This window comes from Acipenser ruthenus, chromosome 7 (genome assembly GCF_902713425.1).
Source record: "Acipenser ruthenus chromosome 7, fAciRut3.2 maternal haplotype, whole genome shotgun sequence".
Lineage (NCBI taxonomy): Eukaryota > Metazoa > Chordata > Actinopteri > Acipenseriformes > Acipenseridae > Acipenser > Acipenser ruthenus.
Genome location: NC_081195.1, coordinates 65,034,221 through 65,059,671, shown reverse-complemented (window position 1 = coordinate 65,059,671; position 25,451 = coordinate 65,034,221). Strand labels below are relative to the sequence as shown.

The 25,451-nt window shown below is 36.9% G+C and overlaps 1 protein-coding gene across 12 annotated transcripts in view; it reads left to right on the top strand.

Annotated features, from left to right (window-relative positions):
* Positions 1–25,451, top strand: part of LOC117415139 (neuron navigator 3-like) — a 283,877-nt gene that overhangs the window by 183,684 nt on the left and 74,742 nt on the right. For 11 of the 12 annotated variants that reach the window (XM_059027613.1, XM_059027614.1, XM_059027603.1 and 8 more), the window contains 5 exons: positions 466–518; positions 9,897–9,969; positions 13,167–13,350; positions 18,718–18,786; positions 24,638–24,780. In XM_059027613.1, coding sequence (XP_058883596.1) covers positions 466–518; positions 9,897–9,969; positions 13,167–13,350; positions 18,718–18,786; positions 24,638–24,780 — 522 coding nt within the window. The remainder of the gene's footprint in view (positions 1–465; positions 519–9,896; positions 9,970–13,166; positions 13,351–18,717; positions 18,787–24,637; positions 24,781–25,451) is intronic. The other variant, XM_059027607.1, reaches the window with a different exon arrangement.

The window sequence follows — 25,451 nt, the reverse complement described above, 5'->3', positions numbered from 1 at the left end:
TCAGCTTGTTTTTTTAGGGGTTTTTTTGGGCTGTCTTGAAACTTTTTATCCCAGCCCTTGAAAAAGACAATGGCTGTGGATTTCATGTTAGCAGTTATTTGGCAGTGGCTGATGTATTAGCAGTTCTTTTTTAAATCCCCTCCTACGATGTCCCCTGCAATTGGAACTCACTGCTTCTGAGACTGATATTTCCTGACACATGCTGAACTCTATACTGCAGCAGCCACAGCAAGGGTGCATTGTTCATCCTGCAATGTATGTATATATAGATCTGTGTGTGTGTGTGTGTGTGTGTGTGTGTGTGTGTGTATATGTGTGTATATATATATATATATATATATATATATATATATATATATATATATATATATATATATACACACACATGAAACTAATATGTCTATATATGTATGTGTGTGTATTTAGAGATTTTTTTTCCCCAACACTTATTATTGTGTCTTCTAGCCAATGAAAAGGTTGAAGACATCAATGGCTGTCCTGGGAGTCAATCTCAAATGGTAAGTTATATATTTTGAAATTATATATTTATTATTTTAAGGTTTATGCTGTCTAAGGGTTGGAATTCTGCCTCTGTACAATTAGTATGTGTTGTTATTTCAGTTTAAATATTTTCTCTTGTGTAACATGAAGGCCCCAAGGCGCAATGTTTTGCTTGTGAGTTGTGTCTCAGTAGTTTTGATGTCTTTTAACCAAAAGGCCATATATGTCAAGTTCTGTACGCCAAAGTGGAATTTGCACCATTAATTGTGAAAGGACTGTCCTAGTGAAACAGATGTTTATCATGCCAAAAACACAACAAAAATATTATTTCTCTGCATCTTTGTTCATGGTATCTGCACAGAGGCCAAACACCCTAATCCTTATGGCATGGCAGAATTGTTGTGGGGGTGTACTTGTGGTCCAGGCCACCTGTCAGAAGTCCTGTTTTAATTAAAAGGGGTTTAAAAGTTTTCCTTGGTTTGCTCTTTGATGGCAAAACTCCTACTTCAAGAGTCCCACTCCTTTCTCTGAAGGGAGATTTTCTACGCTGCATTTGTGTCTCAGAACAAATGACTTAACAGTAGGGTGCAATCCTTACGGACTCCTGCTGCAGAATATAAATAGCGTTCAGTTTATCCACAGTTAAGTCCATTTAGATTTTCCTGCCACTGAGGGCTTTCACAAATAGCACTGGGAGGCGTGAAGAAGCCAGTACACACCGCTGTTGGGCTGGACTGGAAGAAGCAACGTTTTTTTTTCTTTTTGTTTTAACTTTTCTTATTCCTGAAAAGGCAACCTGTTGAAGCAGAGGTATACCCTCCAGTTCACCCTGCCCTCTGTGCTACTGAGCGATGTGAGACTCCATTAAAAGGAAGTGAGAACAGTTCACATGTTTTGACTTCAGCTCTCGAAGTGAATGCAGCTCAGTGCAGCTCTTGCCTGGGGTCATTTGATACTGTCAGCACGCTGTCATTTTTTGGTGCTGTGGCTCTGTGGTCCTGCTGGATTGCTATTGCACACCTGTGCTAAACGTCGGGCTCTCTAGTCTGTCACCGGCGAGCTTTCAGTTACAAGGTAATGACAAATTGCTATGAAGTGTTGTTTCCTGTGTTTGTTAGTGTTGGATGTAAGTGTGTCGTGTGGGTGGAAGGTGTTGCAGAGCACCCTAGGCAGGGGAGCATTAGGACTGTGGGTGGATTTCCTTACACATGTTAAGGAAGGCAGATTCATTTGGTTACATTGTTGATGCTTCAGATGCTATTATATTATGCTTTGCTGACTTGTAGTACTTGAATGACAAAACGAGTTTGTCTTCTTAATGTGTGTATGCAAGTCAAGATATTGCAAGATGACACATCATCATCTCAAAGAGTGAAATATGAATTCATATATTTCCCTTCACTATTTAATGAGGAGAACAACAGAGACTAAAGCTGGCGGTTTAGGTTCTAGGTCTAGCAAATTAATCATACCAGCTAATATGTGAACTGCTGCAGGAGTACAGTATTTTAATTGTGGTTTTGTGGTGTGCAACTGTGTGAAAGGGCAGAGCACTGGACTAACCACCATAATCTGTAATTAAAGTGTATGTGGGCATACACACTTTGAATGTGTGTTTTATATTGACATTTGGATGTTGTGAATTCATGCTACTACAGCACATGTGTACATATTCAGAATGAAAAGTAATATCAGTATTTTAATTGGCCACAACTAATGCTTACATAATGTTGATCTTTCGGTTTAAAAGTTGTACAGCTAAGTATTTTGTGATGTTCAGTGCAATCACCTATATGACCTCAATATGCTTTTTTCTATCAAACCACATTTTTTATTTCTTTAGTATTTTTCCTTTAGTGTAGTTTCGATTGGTTTAAGACTGTTTTAACTGGTTGAACTGGTAAATAAGCTTACATAAACTTGCTGTACTTGGCCTCTCTGGAAGCTTAATTTTAAACAGTATTTGTCGAGTGTTACCAAATTTCCTGTGGCAGCCAGTTTGACTTGAAATCCCCTCTGTACTGTGCGTTCTTTCTAAAGTGCTATGTGTAGTTAGTTATTTCAGTTGATGTCTGACACAAAGTTGTGCAGAGGGAAATAACTTGCATGTAAGGAATTACTCTAATTCCAACCGCATTCTAATTTACTGGATGGCAGGCATGCCTTTTTGAATATGCAGCTACATTGAAATGATACAGTGAGGTATGGGTATTGGAAAACCAATGTTAATAAATTGAAGCTTCAGCCACAGCGTGCCCACACTGTTTGCTTTATAAGTACATAAAGATTCTGTTAATGACAAAGCAAAAATGGTTTAGCTTTGATATGTAACATCGTTTACTGTACACTGTCCTGCTTCCACTCAGGAGCACAACATTGTGTAGAACAAGACGTTTCCATAATGAAGAAGCTTATTTTTTCATACAGTGATATTTTTTAATTTACAGTAGTTTAAATCCTGAATAACCTGATGTGTAACCTTTCTATTTACATGGGCATGGATAGTGTTTTCTATTCTTATTTCAACTTTGTTGGCCCTTCCTGCTCTATAGTGTAGTATAGTATAGTATAGTATAGTATAGTATGGTATAGTATGGTATAGTTTAGTTAGTATACTGAAGTGTTGCAAACAGTAGTATAATAAGAACACCAGAGCAGAACAATTGAAGTACATGACATTCTAGAATGAGAATCAAAGAATGGGATGATTTAAAACTTATTTCAGGATTTTTACTCCGTCACAGAATTCTATAGTAGAAATACACAAGATGGTTAAAAAGTTAGTTACCACTTTGCCATTCTCAATCATTACAGAGCCATGAAACTTGGGAAATGGTGGCACCACAGCATAGGCAACCACATTGTAATACTACTAGCACAGATCATATCATTTTGGCATTTATGGCAGTAGCATCCATAGTCAAGGTAACATTATACACTGCAAAAATCAGCACTTTCACAGACACATGAGAACATAAGAATATTTACATTTGGCCCATCAATGCTTGATCGGTTCCTAGTAGCTGATTGATCTCAAAAGTTTTGTTTAATCATGTCTTGAAGGACTCTAATGATTTAGCATCAACAGCATGACTAGATAACGCATACCATAACCTCAGCAATGTCTGTGTACAGAAGTGTCTCCTACTCTGTGCCTTGAAGGAAGGAATGCAAAATAGACAATTGGACTTATAATATACTACGTCCTCTTATCAATTGGACTTATAATATACTACGTCCTCTTATCAATTGAAGCTGTTGGACACCAACTACAACGTTTTGCAATCAGTTTCTGGGAACAGAAGAGTTTTCTCATTTGTTTTTTTCTCTGAATGGGAAATAGTTACTGTATATACTCTATTTAGAAAACATTGTTCAGCAAAAAAACAAGAAAAAAAAGAAAAATAATTAATTCAGATTTGGTGGAGGAAAATGAACCAAACCTAATTGCTTAAAATGTTTCTCAACTTATTAGTTTTTGTTTTATAAGTAGTCCTGAACCTATTACTGGAATGACGTAAAAGAAAGTAATAAAAATGCAGTGGTTCTTGTAAAACTCAAAGGTTCTAGTTGGCAGGAATCATTACATTTTCACTTGGTGTCCTCGTAATGCACAGCATGTGATGTCTAATGGAAGTAAGTGTTCGTTAGTGGTAGAGAAGAAGAAAACATCATCTGTATTCCATCTGTTAACAGTCCACACGGTGTCTGACCGCTCTCTGATACACACTACTATCGATTTTATTGAGCTTTTAAAAAATTTTTTTTGTACTCATCCCACAAGTGCCGCACATCTTTAAAAAACACGGTTTCCCTATAGAATTGCAAAGTTGAGGTAAAGAAGTTGGTCAGTTTGAAATTCAGGTTTGAAAAAGGCATCTTGACCACTAACATGTGTTTTTCTATTTTTTTTGTTTTGTTTTTTTTTTGTACTTGGCTCGATAGCTTGGATGAAAGCTTACTTCCAGGATGTCTCCCACATTTTAAAACTGTTCATCTCCATACATGTTTAGAATCAAGTGCAACAGTAAAGGAAAGCCAACTGCGAACATGCACGTGCACTGATCCTCAATAGCTCTCTGTGTTCTGGGTCTTTGCGATTAAGTGGCGTCCCTTGAGGAGGCTGTGTGGTCCAGTGGTTAAAAAAACGGCCTTGTAACCAGGAGGTCCCCGGTTCAAATCCCAGCTCAGCTACTGACTCATTGTGTGACCCTGAGCAAGTCACTTAACCTCCTTGTGCTCTGTCTTTCGGGTGAGATGTTGTAAGCGACTCTGCAGCTGATGCATAGTTCACACACCCTAGTCTCGTATCTTGTAACGCGCTTTGCGATGGTGGTCCACTGTGAAAGGTGCTATATAAAAATAAAGATTATTATTATTATTTTATCCTTGTTGAGCTTTGAATTTTGTTTGCTAGTTTGTAGAATGTGGAGAGACATTGATGAGCTCTGCTTATGTGGAACCTCGCAGTGGTGAGGGTTATGTTAAGCTTAAGTACTGTCTGATGCTAAGTCGAGTTTATCTGGCATCAATTAAAGGGTGGAAACTATTGTTTTGTTCTTTTGAACTGCTAGAATAAAAAAGCAATAGTTTCCGGGTATAAGAGGTTCAGTTGAGGTCACCAGGATGACCTAATGCACTGCAAGTACTTGTCACTGGGCACCTTGGTTAGAGTTTTGTCAGAAGTGGACTGACTTGTTAATGACATTTCTGCACCTCGTTAAAATGATTAACTTGTCATGATCATTCAGGTTTCTGCTGGAGCGGAATTGCAGCGTTCCAAATTGAATCTGTCAACAAGACAGTGCCATTTTATTGAACAGTTCCCAGTGCTTTCTTCTTTCTGGTTCTACCCATTTCCAAAAGGCATACCAAAGTCAAACAAGTCTCAGGAGTTGGGTTGGATGACTTCATTTATAGGCAGGCGTTAAGGGTATTGATGTAGGTTAGATTAATTCAAAGAGGTTTATACAGTAGTCCAGCTGATTAACTGGACTGGTGTGGCGCTTATCATCCCGGGATGCACTTAGTAGAAGTTGTTAGAGATGTCCACGAATCCTCAGAGCAGATAAAGGAAAATGCAGAAACAGCCCTAGCTATCCTATACAAGGACCTCAACCTTGCATCTCCGACTAATGCAGATACCCAGTTAGGGGCACTCCTCTTCTTTCCTTTTATCTCTTGATGGCAATTTGAATGTATGTGTTCTGAGAAAAAAAAAAAAAAACTAGCTCTCCAATTTTGTATTCCATTTTTTTCCAGTAGATAATGTATGCTAAATTTATTTTTAAAACAACGTTTTGGCTGCATGTTATTAATAACTATGTCACACATATGAGGTAAAAAATTATATGTTTGTGATTTTTCAAGCCCTGCCTCCTGTAGCCTTACAACATTGAGGCCCATCTGTGTGTAGATTTTATAAACCAAATAATCAATTCAAATGCATTTCTGCATTTGTAACCTTTGTTCCGTGGTATGTAGGGCACCCAGGAGAACTGCAGCTAAAATGCACAGTACAAGTAATCAACGAGCAGCCTCTATGAGGTAAACATTATTGTGAGTTTTTACACAAAGTAGAGCAGAAACCTTCATCGACAGGGAAGAGCATATACAGTAGTTCCTAATTCTCGTAAAACTGTAATGGTGGTCAGCTGTTTTTAATTTACAAAAAAAATCTGTATCGGGGCTGTTAGTGTTTTTGCTCAGCTCAGGGTAATTAAAATGGCTTCATACACTGCAACATGTAAGGTTTTAATATAAATGAGTTGGTTACTAATTAGATTTAAGTGACCCCAAGAATTTACAGCCAAGAACCACAGTTTCACCTGCTGTTAGTCTCTGTTTTGTTATATTATTTTTTGGAGGGGTGAGCGTGTGTGTGTGTGTGTGTGTGCGTGTGTGTGTGTGTGTGTGTCTAATTATTCCAAAAGCTGTTCATGATATTGTAACCCTGCGTGTATTATGCGTTAACAGCAGTATCACAGTAAATGAGAGGAATATGTTTTTGTGTAATAGAAACTGTCACGTACTTTATATCATTATTTTCATTGATGGTGGTTTTTGTGATGTGGACCACCGAAACGAAGGTCTGGATTCAAACCAGGAACCAGGAGTAAGAGTCTGTTGACTTGCCCAGTAACAATTTCCAACTGTATAATATCAGATTTAAATTTGATGCAATTCAATACTTCCTTGGTTATTTTCATATTTGACTTGTCACCACATATATTGCCACATGCCATCGGAGAATATTCCTCAGACTGCACATACTTTATTGTAAGGCATCAATTACTTAATGTTATAAACATGATATATATATATGTATATTAATTACACACACACACACTGCTGTGCATTTTTCTACTCTGATGCATTGTGAGCATTAACAATTTACTCAAAGCAACCAGTGTTTTCTACTATTATAACAACCTTTAGGAGGCTGTGTGGTTCTGTGGTTAAAGAAAAGGGCTTGTAACCAGGAACTCCCTGGTTCAAATCCCACCTCAGCCACTGACTCATTGTGTGACCCTGAGCAAGTCACTTAACCTCCTTGTGCTTCGTCTTTAGGGTGAGATGTAATTGTAAGTCACCTTGGATAAAGGTGTCTGCTAAATAAACAAATAATAATAATAATAATAATAACCTTGACTTGCATAAAGAAGGAAAAACATTGAGTGAAATAGCTCGCATCACTCGATTTTCAAGGTGTGGTATCCGACGCATAATCAACAAGTACAGAGAAACATCATGTGTAATTGACAAACTCAGGACTGGAAGACCCAAAAAGCTGTCTAACAAGGACGAGCAATACTTGAAGATAATATCCTTAAATAGAAACAGGACAAGCATTGAATTGACAACAGAACTGGCAGAAGGCACAGGTGTCGTTGTCCATCAAATCAACAAAGAATACCTGTTAAGAAAGGGGAACAACACTAAAAGGCTAAACTATGCACAAGAACACAGAAATTGGACTATGGAACAATGGTCAAAGGTGCATTGTATGGGAAGTTGATAATACCTAGTAACTTCTTAGTCATAAAAAGGACTTCATTCACCACTGCTGTCAACACAGAATTCAATGAATTAAATAAAGGATACATAATGCTTTAATTAATAAGACACCAGTTCCTATTTAACTTAAAAAAAAAACATAACTGTCAAAGTGTTCTTCCCTACAGGCGTCACACGACGCTATCATTCTTAAACGATTTACTTGGCGGCACTCTTCTCCCTCGCCTCCAGTGAGCTTGACATCTTCTCTACACATTTGATCTTTCTCCTGTGCCATGAAGAATGAGATGTTTAGAAATGTGTATGCAAGTTAAGTGCAATTTATGATGCGGAACAATTAGGCAGTTAGACTTTCAGCACATGTGCTAAAAAATGTGAGTTTAGCCACATGTTAAGAAAAAATACATTTCCCAATCAGCACGCGTCTCTGTTGGTTTTTACACATTCAGCTGCTGTGACAATATGTGGCAGATGTTCACACAGCAGTGGATATTAGCAGATATAGCAGTATAAATATCTACTGGCTATAGCTGCATCTACTGTATAGACCTGCGCTCTATTATTAGTCTGTCTCTCGCTTAGTCTTTCTGTATTTGTCTGTCGGACAAAAGCATATGCTGAAGCATAGTTAGAATGCATTACAGTATACTGTTGACGTTATGATGCACTTGGGTTTACTCTGTTTTCTATCAAAATGCAATTCTTCACATAAAAGCCCATCCACTTCTGTGTACTGTATACTGTAAGCGAGTATAAGCACCTCTATGGCTGAAGTTATTCACATTTGCGGTACTTACAGTCGCAGACAAAAGTATTTAGGCACAAAGCCACAAAGAAAGTGATTTGTATAATTTCTAATTTTTCTATTGAAAGATATACATTAAAGTAGAGATTCAGCTTTATAATAAAACAACAAATTATTACATAACATGCATGAAATGAAAAATAACATGAACAAACTAATTTCATACTTTGACAAAAGTATTTGGGCTATCAACATATTTTGTATGAAACCCATTCATTGCTAATTATTGACAATTATCATGATTGAAAACCAACATCTGATGATAATTATAGAATAAATAAATGCATAATTATCAAGTGCTGAAAAAAAAAAGAAAATTGTGATTTAAGAAAAGCAACAAAAAATGGTTAAAACTAAAGAGTACAGCAACGATCTCAAAATGTCAGTGATACAACTAAACGAAAAACACAGGACAAACACAGGAATACAGGAACTACTGCAACTAGTTCCAGTTCTGTAAGACCAAGAAAGATTTCTGCAAAATCTGGAAGAAGAATGGTTCGAGCAGCCTGGAAAAATCCTCGGATTACTGCAAAAGATTTGACACAGGAATTGAGAGAAGATGGTCAAGAAATTCACAACCGAACAATTCAATGTATATCTTTCAATAGAACAATTAGAAATTCTAGAAATCACTTTATTTGTGTTTTTTCTATTTTTTTTAATTGCCCAAATACTTTTGTTTGTGACTGTATTATCCGACTTTATTTTATTTTATTTTTTATTTTCAAAACTCAATAACTCAAGTGATTCCTCTGTGTCCAAGAGGGCATCTCTACATTATTATGATGAAGATGCCATCATTTTATCATTCCTTGAAGCTTATCCCACCACAGTACGAGCACCCCACTGGCCTGATCCATTTAAACCTGTACCAACCTGAGTGCTCGTCTGTGAGTTCATTTTATCTGCGGCCAGTCATGTCTCAGCTGGCTGGCCTCCAAGGTCCCACAAGGTGACAGGCGAGTGTGTGTAGACAGAGAGCCCATTACACTACCCAGCTTCCTGGACTGGTGCCTTGTATAAGCAGCCTGTCTGCACTACTGATACAAAAGAGCTCTTCAGCACAGTGTAGCAGAACGGGAGAGAGAGAAAGTAATAAATATGTAAATGAAAAGAGATGATAATAAGTGTTGTCAATAGAAATTAAGAAATGGCATTCATACCAGAAACAGTCTCACTGTACAGTAGGTCTGCACATGTGAATGTTTTTTTCATCACATTCTTTCACTGAGGCAGTGATCCCCATCTCCAGGTATACGCCCTGCCATTTCATCCTGTATGCATGCTTCCCCCCTATTTGTAGTACACAAGTATGATGTTAAGTAGGTGGGCTGTTGAACAGTTGGCATGCCGTTCAGGATAGGGCTCTTTTATGAATTGTTGGACATCAACTGCAAGTGGACAATGAAAGCTTTATAGCAATCCCCTAATTAGCAGTAATCATTCTTGTTAAATTTTGCTGAGTGCTCTAGTATGTGATGAATGTGAAGTATTCATGCATCTTTCTCTCCCTGACACTTTTTTTTTTGGAGAAGTTCTAAGGCTCCTGTTTGTTTCTGTCCATTTGCAGATTGAGAATGTTGATGTCTGCCTCAGCTTTCTGGCAGCCCGAGGAGTGAATGTACAGGGTCTTTCAGCAGAAGGTAAGAAATCATGTTATCACACTACAGTGTAAAGTTCCTGTCATATATTACTGTATATAAACTGTATATTTAAAAAAAATAATAATAATGTGTGTCGTATGCCTGCTTGAGTATTTATATATATATATATATATATATATATATATATATATATATATATATATAGAGAGAGAGAGAGAGAGAGAGAGAGAATTCAGAAACAACTAACAGCTCTATCCAAGGAGAATCAGGACTCAACAGGTTACTCATCAATCACTATTAACTGATAACTCACTATTTAAAAAAAATCACTACAATGTTTCGCCAGTCTAGAAGCCTGAAACTTTGTAGCTAATTCTAAAACAGCGAGTTATCAGTTTATCAATTACATTTCTTCTTCATTTTATATACAATATGTATGTATGTCTAAATATGTATATTCATAGTGTACATGTGCATACAATACTAAAAGCAACTTCTGATTGATTGTTTAAAATTTGGGATAATACATGTTATTACTGTACATGCTAATTTTACAGTACATAGGGGGATATTTTAATGATGTTATCTAAGTTTGAAATACTGTGAACTTACAAACCTGCTGTAGTATGGACCTTATTATATTTATTGACGTTAATAAAGGGATTGAATGAATCATCCCTGAAGGAACACACCAGACGGCGGTATTCATATTCACTGCTTCGATCATTGAAATAAACCCTGTTATTTTCATAACATACCAAGCTCTATTGCAATTGAAAACATGTTCTCTCATAATTTTACACAAGCCTCATCTTTTAAGGAAAGTTAAAATCCAGCGATGACTGCCAAGTTAAAAATAACAGAATCCAGGGGATTTTCATCAGCTCTTTTTAAACTTTTTTCTGTTTGCTCTTGGCTTAACGTTGACAGCCGAATGATATTTAAGGCTGCCGTGTCTCTTGAGAGCATGTTGGTTTAACTTTGCTTGAGAAGGGCACCCTTTCGCCTATCACATTTCGGATACAGTAAAGCGTACAGCGGGAGCAGCAAGTGATCCGCTTAACTGTGGCAGAAAGTAAAGCAACTTTGCAGACTGACCTTTAAGAGATTTCTAATTATAAAGTTACTTTTAAATTCTATTTTGGTTGATATCTCTGTGTCCTATATAGAGCATGTTTTATTAGGAGCCACGTGTTCTTCAACTTAGCGGAATGTGCTATTTTCACAAGCTGTAAAAAATAGACTTGCAATTAAATTAGCAGCGCGGCTTCATGCAAAGGATTTCTCATACTTACAAATAGCTGTGCCACATTTTTACGACACAACAAAAAAAGGACTGTTTGATGCTCTAAAAGGTTTAGATATTTTCCCAAAAATCATACCCACCGTTATCATGCAGAATATATTAACCCTAGAAGTTGCGAATACTTAATTTGTATCTTCCAGTGCTTTTATTTTTTGTTTTTTAAACTTACACCAGTATTTCGTTTTTACCAAAAGTTATCAAATAATAAAAGGAATATGTTACAAAGCAAATCCCAACATGTTCTGAAACTCTCATAACTTTTTCATTAATTTCAGATTGACTTTCTCAAAGCCAACATATTAATAACTGATTGTCCATCCTTACTGAAGGACATGGATCTAAATGATGCTAACCTGGGGCTCTTCAGGGATATAGCTGTGAAATCAAATGCATGCATGGATTGTAGATTTCATGCAGTTTTGGTCATTACAATGCTGCTTACATACATTCAGGGCTGAGAAAACGCACAGCCTTCCAGCTCACCATTTAAATGTGTATTTAATCATGTCAACTGTGTGGCCCTTACTGTTAAATAGATGTATGGAAAGCCCAAAGTAGCTTTGATCCTGATTAGGGGGTAGAGTAGCAATTCAGTGCGGTAATGGATGCAAAAGAGTTACATTTTAGAAAGACCCCACCACTGTAGCAGCTTCAGTTCTGAAGCAAAATCAAATACTATGGGCTCAGTAGTTCTGCTGAACTGTTGGCTGGTTTATATCTTTGTTTCCCTTGTTGCTGAGGGTTTTATGTAAGATTATTATTCAAAAAGGATATGACAAAGCAAAGTTTTTTTACATGTGGGGAAAAATGACACTTAAGAAATGTTTACATTCCAGGTAAATGAGGTCAGATATTTAAAATGAGGCTCAACAGGGATAAGGCTGCTACAGCAGATACAATCCCAAAAAGATTAATTGGGAGAAGTTCAGGCCAAATTAATGCCCCTTAAACTCAACAAGCCTGTATAACCACCAATAAAACAGTAACAAATAAATAAATAAAAGCCTTTTACTACTTTAAGCTTTTTTGTGTCATGTTTTCTCTTTCAAAGTGAATACAGTGTGTATATACTGTAGGGTGTTTGTCTGTGTTTGTGAAATATGCTTGGTGTGTATATACTGTAGGTGTTTGTCTGTGTTGTTTGTGAAATGTACTTGGTGTGTATACAGTATGTATATGTACTGTGGGTGTTTGTCTGTTTCTGAAGTTACATTTTAAAATGAACTGTGATTTGAAAGCGTCACTGTATACAGTGTAAAGAAATTGCTATAGCATTATAAACTTCAGATATTCCCTTCAGCTATACCAGCTTGAGCATCTTGAGTCCTGGTGATAATGAGGACAGAAAATGTCCATGCTATAATGGTTTATTCAGCTTGCTTTGCAGTACTATGTGGTTTTGGTATGACTTGCACACAAAAAATCATTTAGTGCACACAGACATTACTGTGGATTGGAATGACCAGTATACTGTATTGTCGTATTTCTGTGGGTCACATTTTACAAGTCTGGCTTGTTTTTCTCAAGCCTGATAGGACATACTTTACTGCTTTTCTAATATACACTCTAATATATAATTACCTCAGCTTTTACAGTCTCCAAATAACAGGTTACAAGTCCAGGGGGGCTGTGTGCAAACAGAGGTTTTCCCTGGTATTTTCTGTACAGATTTATACATTTTCTCAGGAAAGGGTTATATAATATAAATCATATAACCCTCCTTCAATCAATCATGTAACTTTTAAGAATAATGTATACTTTTATAGGACTTGTATTACACAGATGTTGCAAATGCTTCATACAAAGTAGCAAGCAGGACATGCAGTACTAAACCAAAAATACACCGAATCTGCAGATTTATGGAAGATGATACAAGAGGCTACCGGTGTTAATTTTGAACTGAGCTTCGACCCTCTCTTTCTTTTTACAGAAATAAGGAATGGAAATTTAAAAGCCATTTTAGGGCTCTTTTTCAGCTTGTCCCGCTACAAACAGCAGCAGCAGCAGCAGCAGCAGTATTATCAGTCCCTGGTGGAACTTCAGCAGCAAGTAAGCCAGCAGTCTTCGGGTGCCATTCCAAGCAGCCAGCAAAAGACACAAGACATGCAATCCAGGTGGGTCTCCCGAGCCTGAAGCTTCTGCAAGGCTTACAGAGGAAGAGATCATTCACTCTTGCAAATCGGCAGAGCTAAGGTTGGATTTAAGAGTCTCCTAAAGAAGCACTGATTAGGGCCTGATTTAACAGGTTAGTTTAATCTAGCATAAATTTAAGGTGAAAGATCAAGTAAAAAATGGGACTAGCTAGCACAACAGCTACTTGACCTACTTTAACTTGCTGTATCTAAATACTGTTTGATTATTTCAGCAATTGTGCAATTAGTTTGTCTTAAGATAAAAAAGGAATGTTTTTGTGTGATTATAAATAAACTGGCATCTAATATCCTAATGAATGCTGAGCATGTAAGCCCATTCCTCTTCATGGTTTCCATGCAAACTATGCAGGCTCAATGTTTCAGACAACGCTGCTTTGCGAGTGTACTGACTTGACTGGTGTGTTTCTCTGTTAAGTCGTGAGTCAATGCAGCTGCCTCATTCCTTATATAACCCCTTTTTTATACAGTCAGCGACAGGTGTTAAGCTTGCTGCTGAGGATGGCTGGAGTATGTGTCTCAAGCAACGTGAATAGAATATTTAAAACATGTTATGGTGGTATGCAGCAGCTTACCAGTGTGATGCCAGGGTCTTGTGTTGACCACCAAAAGGAGGTCATTGGTTTGATTTCATATTGGATTAGCTCAGCATAACTAAAAACCTTGAGCAGACAATCAGATGTGAGTCCTAAATGTGATGTAAGAAAATGCTGAGTTGAGGAACATTGTGTTTATTTTACTATTCTTTTGACTTGTTTTCTAATATGTTCCCATTTCCCCTTCCCTGCTTAATGCAAAGTGAGATAGAATAAAGCAGAACAAGGTAAAAAGATATTAGTGACCCTGTCGGAAAACCTTTTTTTTTATGTTCTTCTACAGCAACATCTACTTGATGGATTCAATTAATTGAGCAAAATTAGTCAAAAACCTTTTTTTTCATGTCAAGACAACAAACTGACAATGTCACATGCACATAGACCACATTAAGGTACAACTCCTTAAAAATAAAGTAATATACAGTAATACAATTGACTATGTTAACTTGCAGACCACTTAATTGAAGCGTGACATTAACAAGACATTGTCACCATACAGAAATGAGCATCAGGCTTTAGACTGTGTATTAATCATCTTTACCTTTGGCTTGGGAGACTGCTAACAATATCAATTAACAGTGGCCTGGGGCCGTGCAGAATCAAAAGTGTGTCCATCCGATTTAAAATGAGTAATGAACTGGGCAGGACTTTACCAATAGACCTTCCTACTGTGTAACCAGCACCTGCTAGTCTCTGCTCAACATCAGTGGTCAGCACAGTTCTACTTCAGTGTACCAGACACCATGGAGCCAGTGAGTCCAACTGCTGAAATAGAAGGACTTGAAAGTAGGAATACAACAGAACCCACCCACTGACTCAGAGTCACCCAGGTCAAATAGCTTGACTAGCTTGACCTTCTTGTCCCAGTTGTTAATTTGTGCACAATCAAGTGCCATCAAATGATAATGTATGCTTCTATAAATCACTGTTACATCATGTTGGCATTCAATTGTACACTTATACTTTTCTCTGTAAGGACTCTTCTTTGCGTTGAAGAAGTTGTTATTTCACATGCTGTGATGCACAGCTATGGCCAGATGCTTTGCATCACCCTATAGAATTAATTAATTTTGTTTCATAAAGTTGAATGAAACCTACTGAGCAACTCAACGTCTTCTTTCAGCGGTGTGGATGAGTCTTCGAAGGATTAGCACATCAGCACCACATGTGTAAAACCCCTCTGTGGAGACACTTGTTTTAAATCGTGTATGCACAAGATTTTCTCAATGATCTGAACTTTTGATTTTGAAGGAGCAGCCTTTCCAGTGTTACATGCGTAACCCTTTCAGTCCTGCAGTCTTCAAACAGCAATGGGGTATTCAGTTTGTATTGCAGACTGTTTCCAGTGTGACGGGCAGTGTTGTGTGATACACTGCCTTTGCGGATTCTGTCCTGTCCCCTGTCATGAGGTGACAAGTTAAAAGCTCTAAAACTACGAATAGTAGACAAGCCCGGTTCTTTTGGATTGTGGTTAAGATGCTTGCATGTTGTGTACGGGGTCACCGGTTCACTCCCAACCCCCAGCCCTCTACAAGGTTATTTCCAGCTCTGTTCCACATAAACAGGGAGACCAGCACATGATTCACTAAATAAATTCCAGGACTAAACGAAATGAATCATGAATATAAATTAAGGGAACTGAATCTATTTATCATAGAACAAATACAGTTTAGTGGAGACTTGATTGAAGTTGATGAAAGTGCATCCACAGACCAGGACCAGAGGGCAGAGGATCAAAAAATATGTTGAGATGTTGTCACTGCTGAAATTCAGCTCCCCTCATTCACAACTTATGTTCTTATGGTAAAGAGCAAGACGCCTCTGTGGTGGTTGTTCTGTGAGCATGTGTGTATTATTAGATAAGAGACTCCCTCAGACATCTGAGGCTGTTATACTCCCTGTATAGGAAAGCGTCCTTCTCCTGTACAGTACTAAGCAAGGGAGACTTTCTCTGAGCTGGACACAATGTGACTGCAGATTCCCTTGAAGAAGAAGGAGAACTGAGACTTCAAACCACTTTCAGAACCCATTGAAAATTAAGCTGACTGCTCAAATACAATTAATGGGTGAAAACAGTATGAAAGGTAGGATAACTATTATGTTGGGGTAACACAATTGTGCAATTTAGTACTGAGACCAAAAGCTAGTAATTCAAGCCCCCAAACTGTCTCCAGTTTCAAAGTTTTGCTGGAACTATTATTTCATTGATTTGCTGCATGGAAAGATTTATTTTCATAAGGTCACTTAGGGGGCTTAATGTGGGTTTGGGAAACCAGTAGCAATTGGTAAATAAAAGATGGTGGTTAAAGAAAAATCATATTTTCTACTTGTGCTTGTCATTTGTACATTTGGTAACTCAGGGTGCCTCATTTGAGATCATTGTATTGGAATTTAGCTGACAGCTCTCTTAAAGCAATAGCTCTATAGTATCCGTGACAGATTTCCAGCTTTAATTCACATATGTTTTCTCTTACCAGCTGGGAGGTTCATAGCTCATCGCCACAGCCTGTTTATTTATGTTGCTATGATAACGAGCTGTAAAAAAGAAAGTGTGGTGTACAAATGTACCAATACCATTGATGTCGGAAAAAGCCAGCAGTACTCCTGTTCAAGAAAAAAAGTAGGCCACCAGCAGTGTACAAAACATTCATCTTTGGCTCAGAAGCTGTGCTGCTATGCCCATATGTATAATCTTATTCAAGGACCTGCTTGACTCATTAATCAATTCCCAACGAGTTATCTGCAGTGCGAAAGACCACGACTGCCTTGTTTTATTGAGGCATTTGTGCTTAAGAGTCAAACATAATAAAATAGAACTCCAGTGAACGTAAGTTATTTCTGCGTGCTTAAGCAGGGTGCTCAACTCCACGCCTTATACGAGACCAATAACACAGCCTTTGTCTGAAGCCATGAGCCATCAGAAAAGTGGAAACAGTAATCTTATATGACTTATAACACTAAATGGTTTAGTCTTGGATATTGTGATTCAGTGCTTTTCTTTATTATTGGTTTTAATAATACTGATGTCGTCTTGTTTTGAAATAATACCTGTTTACTCAACTTTTCAAGAGCCCCCATTTGTATTGGTTAATATTGAAAGCACTATCAAGACCAAATCAATTTATTTTACTTAAAAACAGCCAGTTTTAGGATTCCTATCAGGTGGGTGCTTACCCCATGTCAGGTTAACCAGGATTTGAGGTATAAACAGACAATAGTGACCTACGACAGCCTGCTTACCTAAGCATAAGCATCACTGTTAAGAAGTGGTGTATTGCGATTATTTTTGTGAGGAAAGGGAGCGAACATTGATGGCCACAAATAATAGTTTTTAGTCCTGGGACTTACGTAAAACTTTATTTATTTAAAGTTGTATGCGCTGGTTGAACCCATTGAGACTCATTTCCAAAATTGCAGGCCTCGTATTGGGGATAATGAATGACTTTGTGGCCAGCAGTGTAGTCACGAAATTCAGATCGCAGTAGATTTTGGTTTAAAAAACACTGCTTTTTTTATTGATTAAAAAAAAAGAAAAAAAGAAGGTTTATGTTTTAGCAAGCATAATAATTTCAGAGATTTTTTTTTTTTACTTTACTACCAGCTAACACTCACAGTTTTCCAATGCCTTGTCCATTCCCCCAGACAACGGGCTATTAAGAACATATTAAATGAGACAGTAATCTAGATCCAATGGGCTACTTCACTTTGGATGATCAGTATTAACTTCTAACTGTTGTTGGCAGAGTTGGTTATCAAGAACTGAAATAAAAGGTCATCAGTCTATGAAGCTTTTCGTATCTGCCCCACCTCCTTTTGTATACGTCAGTGACAGTATGAATTAGGTACAGTGGTTATAAGGGACCAGTGTGCAGCATTGAAACAGAAATAGACAAGGGGGGAAGGAATATTTTTGGGCAGGTCAAATTCCATTTTGCTTCCTAAAAAGGTTAACCGTTAACCGAGTAAACCGTGAGATATAGGCTAATTGGTTTTCATTTATACCTTCTTTCATTTATTTATTTACTGGTTGTTTCGAACATGCAGGGTTGTTACCAAGGAGACCAACTGGCGTGTGGAGGTTTGCTTGAATTAGGGGTGAACCCCATAACTACACTGCCACCACTTTACAGATGCTTTTAATGGATTGTGTTGGTTACAAAAATAGATCTTTTTTCTGAGGTCACAATTGACACAATTTATTGTGGGGTTCATCATTTTAGAGTGGGGTTTTTGTAACACACAACCCCACACTGAAACCAAGCCCTGTGCCATGTTGTACAAAGGCTGAAAAATAAGTTATCCAAAAGGCCAATACTGTAAACCTGAGTTCAACAATCAAAATGACTAAGAATGACTAGTCACTGGAGAACAGTGACTTCATTATGAAGTATTTCCTTTTCCTGTTTGGAGATGAATACATTCAGAAGTGGGGTTGCATTTTTCTTCAGAACATGCAGTTCTATCTGTATGGCTGGAGCTTTTGGGACTTTGTATTCTTTGTATTCTTTCCAGACACTAGCGTGTGTGCATCTGTGTGTGCAAAGTGTTTATTGTGCTTATTTTTATTTTTTTGTACTGTGTAACTGGGCCGTGCTTACTGTTCGTGTGTTCGTCTTCCTAAGATTGAATCATGGACTTTTCTTTATTACATTAGTGCCTCACCAACATATATCTGCGACCAAGATTTAATAAACCTATTAAGGCTAAAGTGTATCCCCCTCTTCTTTCTGAACAGTCTGGCAGCCAGATATGCAACTCAGTCCAGCCACAGTGGGATAGCAAGCAGTCAGAAAAAGAACACAAGGTAAGGTATTTTATCTTTGATATATGAGGTCCTGCGAGTAAGGTTTAAGTGTACATGGGTTCACTGTAATGCTTTCAACAAACCATACTGCCTAGTTCTTGATATAGACAAAACATACTGCCTAGTTCTTGACATAGAGCTATTGCCAACGTTTTGCATCACCCTGTAGAACAATTTTTGTTTCATGCAGTCGAATGAATTCTGCTGAATAATGTTATGTTAGCATATTGAATTACATACCGCTTTGTAGTTTTCAATATACTTAATGAAAAACTGACAACAATTGAAAAATATGACAAAGTGGGATATAAATGTAAAACACTTTGTGATGTTGGTCCACTATGAAAGATGCTATATAAAATAAATAAATATTGATTGATTGATTGATTGATTGATTGATTGATTGATTAATCTAACATTAAATACTGTGCTACTATTATGGCTTCCGGTAGACTTTTGTGATATCGTTTTGTAGTTTCTTTGATTACATGATGCTAAATAAAAGTTCTAAATTATGTTCATAAAGTTTTTTTATTATTATTATTATTATTATTATTTCTCAAACCTAAAACTCTAGTAATGCAAAACTTTTGGCCATAGCTGTAGACAAAACATACTGCCTAGTGCTTGGTACAGAGAATAATTCAGAACTAAAACTACTGTGATGTGAATTGTAATGTATTTTTCAGCAATTTTGTCCAGCAGGAGGACCGTTTTAATACCATAACCAGTTGTATTTGTTAGCTTAACAAGTTGTTAGCAGGGTATTTCTATGGATAAGTAAGCAAACACAGGTTTGTGTTTTGTGCTTATCTGTTTTGAGTGATTTTTAAGTGACTTGGATTTGATTTCTCTGACCGGGCATTATTTCTGCCTTCTATTGATTTTCAGTGAGATTTAACAATGTTAGATTGTAAGTTTATACCATTAACCTGGTCCCAGACATAGTGGGTGATGCTGTTGTCTGGTAAAGGATGGCAGTGATTTAGGGATAAATGCCCAAAACTGCTATCTGTATAGCAGTACAATTTCTTCTTGTTTTATTGACACATCATTATAATAATTTGTATGCAAGATATTATATATACAGGGTGATTTAGAAAGTAAGTTTACCACATGAGATATGGTGTGTTGATATGGTAAACTTACTTTCTAATCACCCTGTGCGTGTGTGTGCGTGTGTGTGCGTGCGTGCGTGTGTGTGTGTGTGTATGTGTGTATACTATATATATATATATATATATATATATATATATATATATATATATATATATATATATATATATATATATTGTATTTTATTCATATTGTATTTTTATACATATTTCTGTTGTGATAGTGAAAATAGCCACCGCTTGACCAGATTACAGTGCATTTCATTCCTCTGCCACCTAAGGGAACTGCTCTAGTGTTGGTTTTTATGGTGAATGGAGTTTACAATGTAGAGTATGAGGAGTAAATCACAGATTTGTGAGAGTATGAGGAGTAAGTCACAGATTTGTGTTCTGAGAATCTGTGTGTAGTATGTTTCCATTACCCAACTTTCCAGCCCTAAATCCTTATTTTGGGGGAGTTAGAAGTAAACTACACACTGTGCATCTACATAGCACTGAGTTTAAATTACCAGCAGAGCAGCTGAATGTCTCGCATTTGGTGTTCGTGGAAATAAATCTACCCTGAAAATAATGTGGTAGTGCTTACACTTTTCAAATGCAATCACCTTAATAGAGTCACTACCATTCTCTTTCATTAATCTAGACTTTGCTCTGCAGGGTACCCATGCAAAAAATAAATCTTTTTTTAATATGTGGTTTATATGGGTCATATATTAAAATAGGGTATTTATATTTAAATATATGGCCTCACAAAACACTTAGCGAAGCTATGAGTTTTTGTAAATATGTCTCGTTAGTAATATTAAGTTAGTGTCTCCATAGGTTTTGTTGCTGTGGATATGTCTACACAGTAAAAATAGAACCCCCTTTTTTAGCAGCTTACAGGAAAAACCTGAGTAATATGTGTAATTAAGCCACAAAAGAAAACCTGAAAGACAAATTGATGACAAAGAGGATATTAGTCAATTTCTGTTTTGATTATTATCGTTTTTTACAGTACAGTGACTCGCACAAATCCACCACCCCCCCCCCCCTTACTGTCTCTCCTTCATTGCCTAAAACGAGTGAACCAGGTACTCCTCGAGCCTGTCAAATTAAGTTAATGAAACAGAACAAATGGAGTTTTGAGTGTGTGTTTCGGTTGGCGGATTCTTTTGGGGGAACGGGAGATCAGTAGAACTCATGGGTCAGGGAAAAGGTTGTGACGTGCGCAGCTGCAGAGCAGTGTCAGCCTGCTGAGGTCCCCACAGTGAGACGGGGAGAGCAGGCTAGCAGCCAGCAAGGGCCATAAAAATAAATGATGAATGAGACCTCGGAGGCTAATATCAAGAAGGCTACAGAATAAGCTGCTTGTACAGGCACCTTAATGTAATGAAATTAAGCATGTGAGAATGGATTTTTCATTACATCTTTTTTTATATAGTGTGCAGTGTGTGTGTGCGTGCGCGTGTGTGTACATATATATATATATATATATATATATATATATATATATATATATATATATATATATATATATATATATATATATATATATATTATTGTACAGTAGAGCCAGCTGCCTTTCATTCGGGGCTGCTGAGTAGAAGGAAGCAGAAGAGGTGTACTCTGTTTCGAGCAGTCACGATTAGGAATACTGGGTGTATTTTATGTTTTATGCCAGGTAAACTTAGCCATCCTGCAAGCTAGTCAGTGACCTGCATAAATGTGTAGTTAGCACTCCAAAGGAGCTAGGTGTTTATTTTGTATTATTAAATGTTTTTAAAGTGGCAAAAGAACCAGAGTGAGTGCCCCATATATATATATATATATATATATATATATATATATATATATATATATATATATATATATAATTAACTAGAGGTTGGCACGGGTAGAAAATCCGGAACCGGGTACCCAGTGTGAAAAATACCCAGGTACCCGGATCTTTTTCAGGTAATCATTTAAATTTTTTATTTTTTTTATTGCTCCAGCAAAAACCCAACTGTATAAATGGGTAATTGTATATAAAAATAATGTGATATCGTGTAAGTCGCCCTGGATAAGGGCGTCTGCTAATAAATAAATAATAATAATAATAAGTGCATGATACATATTTAAATACTATATAGTACACATACATTTAATCCCTTCAGATCTGTAGACTTGTGTAACCTTTTTCTTAAGTACTGGAAACACTGAAATAATAATAATAATAATAATAATAATAATAATAATAATAATAATAATAATAATAATATCTCAGTTTAAATACAATTATTGATGTTAAATGCGCATCATGCTGCAGGATTCTTTGCTACCATATATTGGTCATATTCCGCTGTTGTTGTTGTTGTTGCTGCTGTTGTTGTTTTTAACATGGCTGTTATGTTCAGTTTTAAACTAATGCAGTAGTACAGCACTGCTATTACGTTATGGACTGTCACAATAGCTACTGTAAATTGAGCCAGCTGGGTTTTGATGTCAGTCGCAAAAGAGACACGTGTGTCCGTTTGGTTGCTTGGCTGCTTGGAAGTGCCGTTTCTGATCACTAAATTGACAAATTTATGTATTGCATTTCCTGAAAATATGTTCCACTGTTTCGTGTTCACCACAATTACTACATAACCCATTCTCATGACTCCCAATCCTGTATAAATGATAATGTAATGCTGTATGTCCTAACCTTACTCTATTAATATTAGCTTCTTCATCCCTGTTTTTCCTTCCCCATATGTTTGTATTTTCCTACTTTTGAGTGATTTTTATAATAAAACCTTCCCTTTCCACTGTTTTCCTATTGTATTTGCCATAAATCCATTATGTTTGCTTTAGACACAGCATTCACCTCTGTAGGACTTGAAGGTATTATTATGTCAGTTTGTTCATTTAGAGTTTCTCTTTTTGCGTCAAAATCCACAATTTAATTTCCAAAGATACCCGAGTGGCTTGGAATCCAGGCTGTTAGAATATTTACAATTTTTATAGCTGGAATGTAATTTCTGAATAATTTCATATGTGATATCTATCCTATCTCCTGTTTCCGATTCTAATGCCTGTATCGAGCTTAGAGAATCTGTAAAAATCACAATATTCTTTTATTTATATTCCTCTGTCTATGGTCTGCAGTAAATACTGATACATTTATTTGATAAGCTCCCCCTTTTACATATTTCAAATGTGTGTGTATATATAATAAGCATATCCTGTTTTCCCAGATTTAGGGTCTTTTGATCCACCTGTGTATATCTGCAACATACAGTATCTTCCTTATTTCCAAGTACTGATTCATATCTATCTATCTATCTATCTATCTATCTATCTATCTATCTATCTATCTATATATACATATTCTACGGTTCTGTACAAGGGGTTGCGTTGCTTTTTGCTCAGGATTTCTTCAGCCTGCTGTACCTGCGATCAGGTTTAAAGAACCACTGCCTGCTGTACTGTACCTGCATTAGTGCTGACTAAGGAACAGTGAAAATGCTGACATCTACAAAGTGTGCTCTAAGCTGTCTGCACCAGAAGAGCCACATTAAATTGTTAGCAAAATCTGTTTTGTCCCATCTGTTGCTACAGAACTGTGACACTAGTAACTCAGTTAAATAGTATGTAATAGATTGTGTCACTTACAAAAAAGAGAGAAGTATGTTATATAAAGATATATAAAATCAGTCCATCTCAATAATGTTCAGAATGTTCTGCCTTAAAAGGGCTAAATAATTCAACTCAAATAATAATACAACACCCCTACAGTGTTTTAATACTGAATTTTGTAATAGAATAAGAATGAGTACAGAGCATTTTTACAAGTTCTCAGCAGGTGGCAGTATTTGACAACTAAAATGTAACTGAATTATTTTTGATACTCAACTGGCGTGCCCTGATTTCAAGAGCGAGGATCTGTGTGAACACAACTTTTTTTTTTTTTTTTACTTTTTAAAAAAAAATGACCTTGCATTCATCTAAATCGTCCGTTTCCGTTTTCATTTATGTTAAGAACTTGGAACTGGATTTAGACCCAGCTCCACCCCTACCCAGGTTTTTATGCTACTGTAAATTAGCAGCACCAGGTTTACAATGACTGATTAGTTTTATAACAGCAGCCAGTAATCAGTAGGTTTGAAAAGACTCTTCTGTTTATGTAACGGCACATAACTTCTGCACATTAATAATCGTGACCCAATGAAGAGAACTTTGTTGTACCATATGGGCTTGTTCTGTTGCCAGTTTTGTTTATTCAATATATATGAAGTGGAATAATAAAGATAAATAACAGATAGAGCATGGTGTTAACAGTTTCTTGTTGGTAACAGCAGCTATACAATTCATGTGCACAAGGCACATCATATATACAATCACAGTTAAAACATAAAACAACAACTCCACAATTCTATCCTGCTTTGTGTGTTACAGTTTCAATAACATCTTTAACTAGCATCCCGTAGGCTCTGAACACAGGATAAAAAAGAAGAGGCTTTTTCTACTTATCATTGGAGTGTTACAGTAGCTCTTTACTGGTTTCAAGGTCTAACCACTGCTTTGAATCGCTGTGTACCAAAAGACTAGAATGTGACTGAAAGAAAGCCACCTAAATAAAAGTGGTAGTGTCTTTTTTCATGCTGTTGTTTTAAAAATACTGTACACTTGTACCTGTTGTACATTTGTTTGAGTTTTGACTTGAATCTCGCTGCCCCATAGGAATGGTGTTTTTTCTTAATGACCTTAATAAATGTCTTCCTGCTTCCCAGGCTTCCTGGGCCCTCAAGGGTGCCAGCTGCAGGCAGCAGTACCAGCAAGGTCCAAGGAGCTTCAAACCTGAACAGGAGGAGCCAGAGCTTTAACAGCATAGACAAAAACAAGTCTCTCCAATATGCAAGCAGCACAGAGAAAGGTAAGGGATGGTGAAAAGACAAAAGGACTATAAGTAATTCAATTTGACCGTAGTGCTGAAATGCAATGGAACTCAATCCTCCTGTTATGAGAATTAATAATGATTAGCTCTCAAAGGATAAAGGGAAACATATTTGAGATTTGAGAACAGCCTTTGGATCCACTTCTGTGTTTTTTTTTTGGTTTTTTTTAACCAAGACCTGGGCTGTTTGACTGTCAACACAAAAAAAACAGTAAGCAGATACCTAAAATCAGAAAATGTCCAGTCAGTTTTGTTTTACGCAATTAAAAACATTAGTGCTGTGTCACCTTTTGTTTAAACAAGCTCCATGACTAAGACAAGAGTGTCATAGTAGACAGCAAGTGATGTGGGGAGGGGTTTGATAGTCAAAAGCGTGCGTGCCTAAATTGGTAAATAATCCGAGGACATGACATTTAAGGTTAGAGCAAGAACACAGCTGTCAGCATAAAGGCTACACAAATGCTTATTACAGTCTGCATTATGAAATATCTGGCTGCTGCCATTTACTCTGTGCCATGGATATGTAATAACAGTAGCTGGTTCTAACTTGTGTTCTGGTGCTTGGACCTAGGTTTAAAAAAGCACTACCTTTTAGTAACGGTTAAGAAACATTTGTAAAACAGCATGGCGACGATGGGAGAGTGCATATA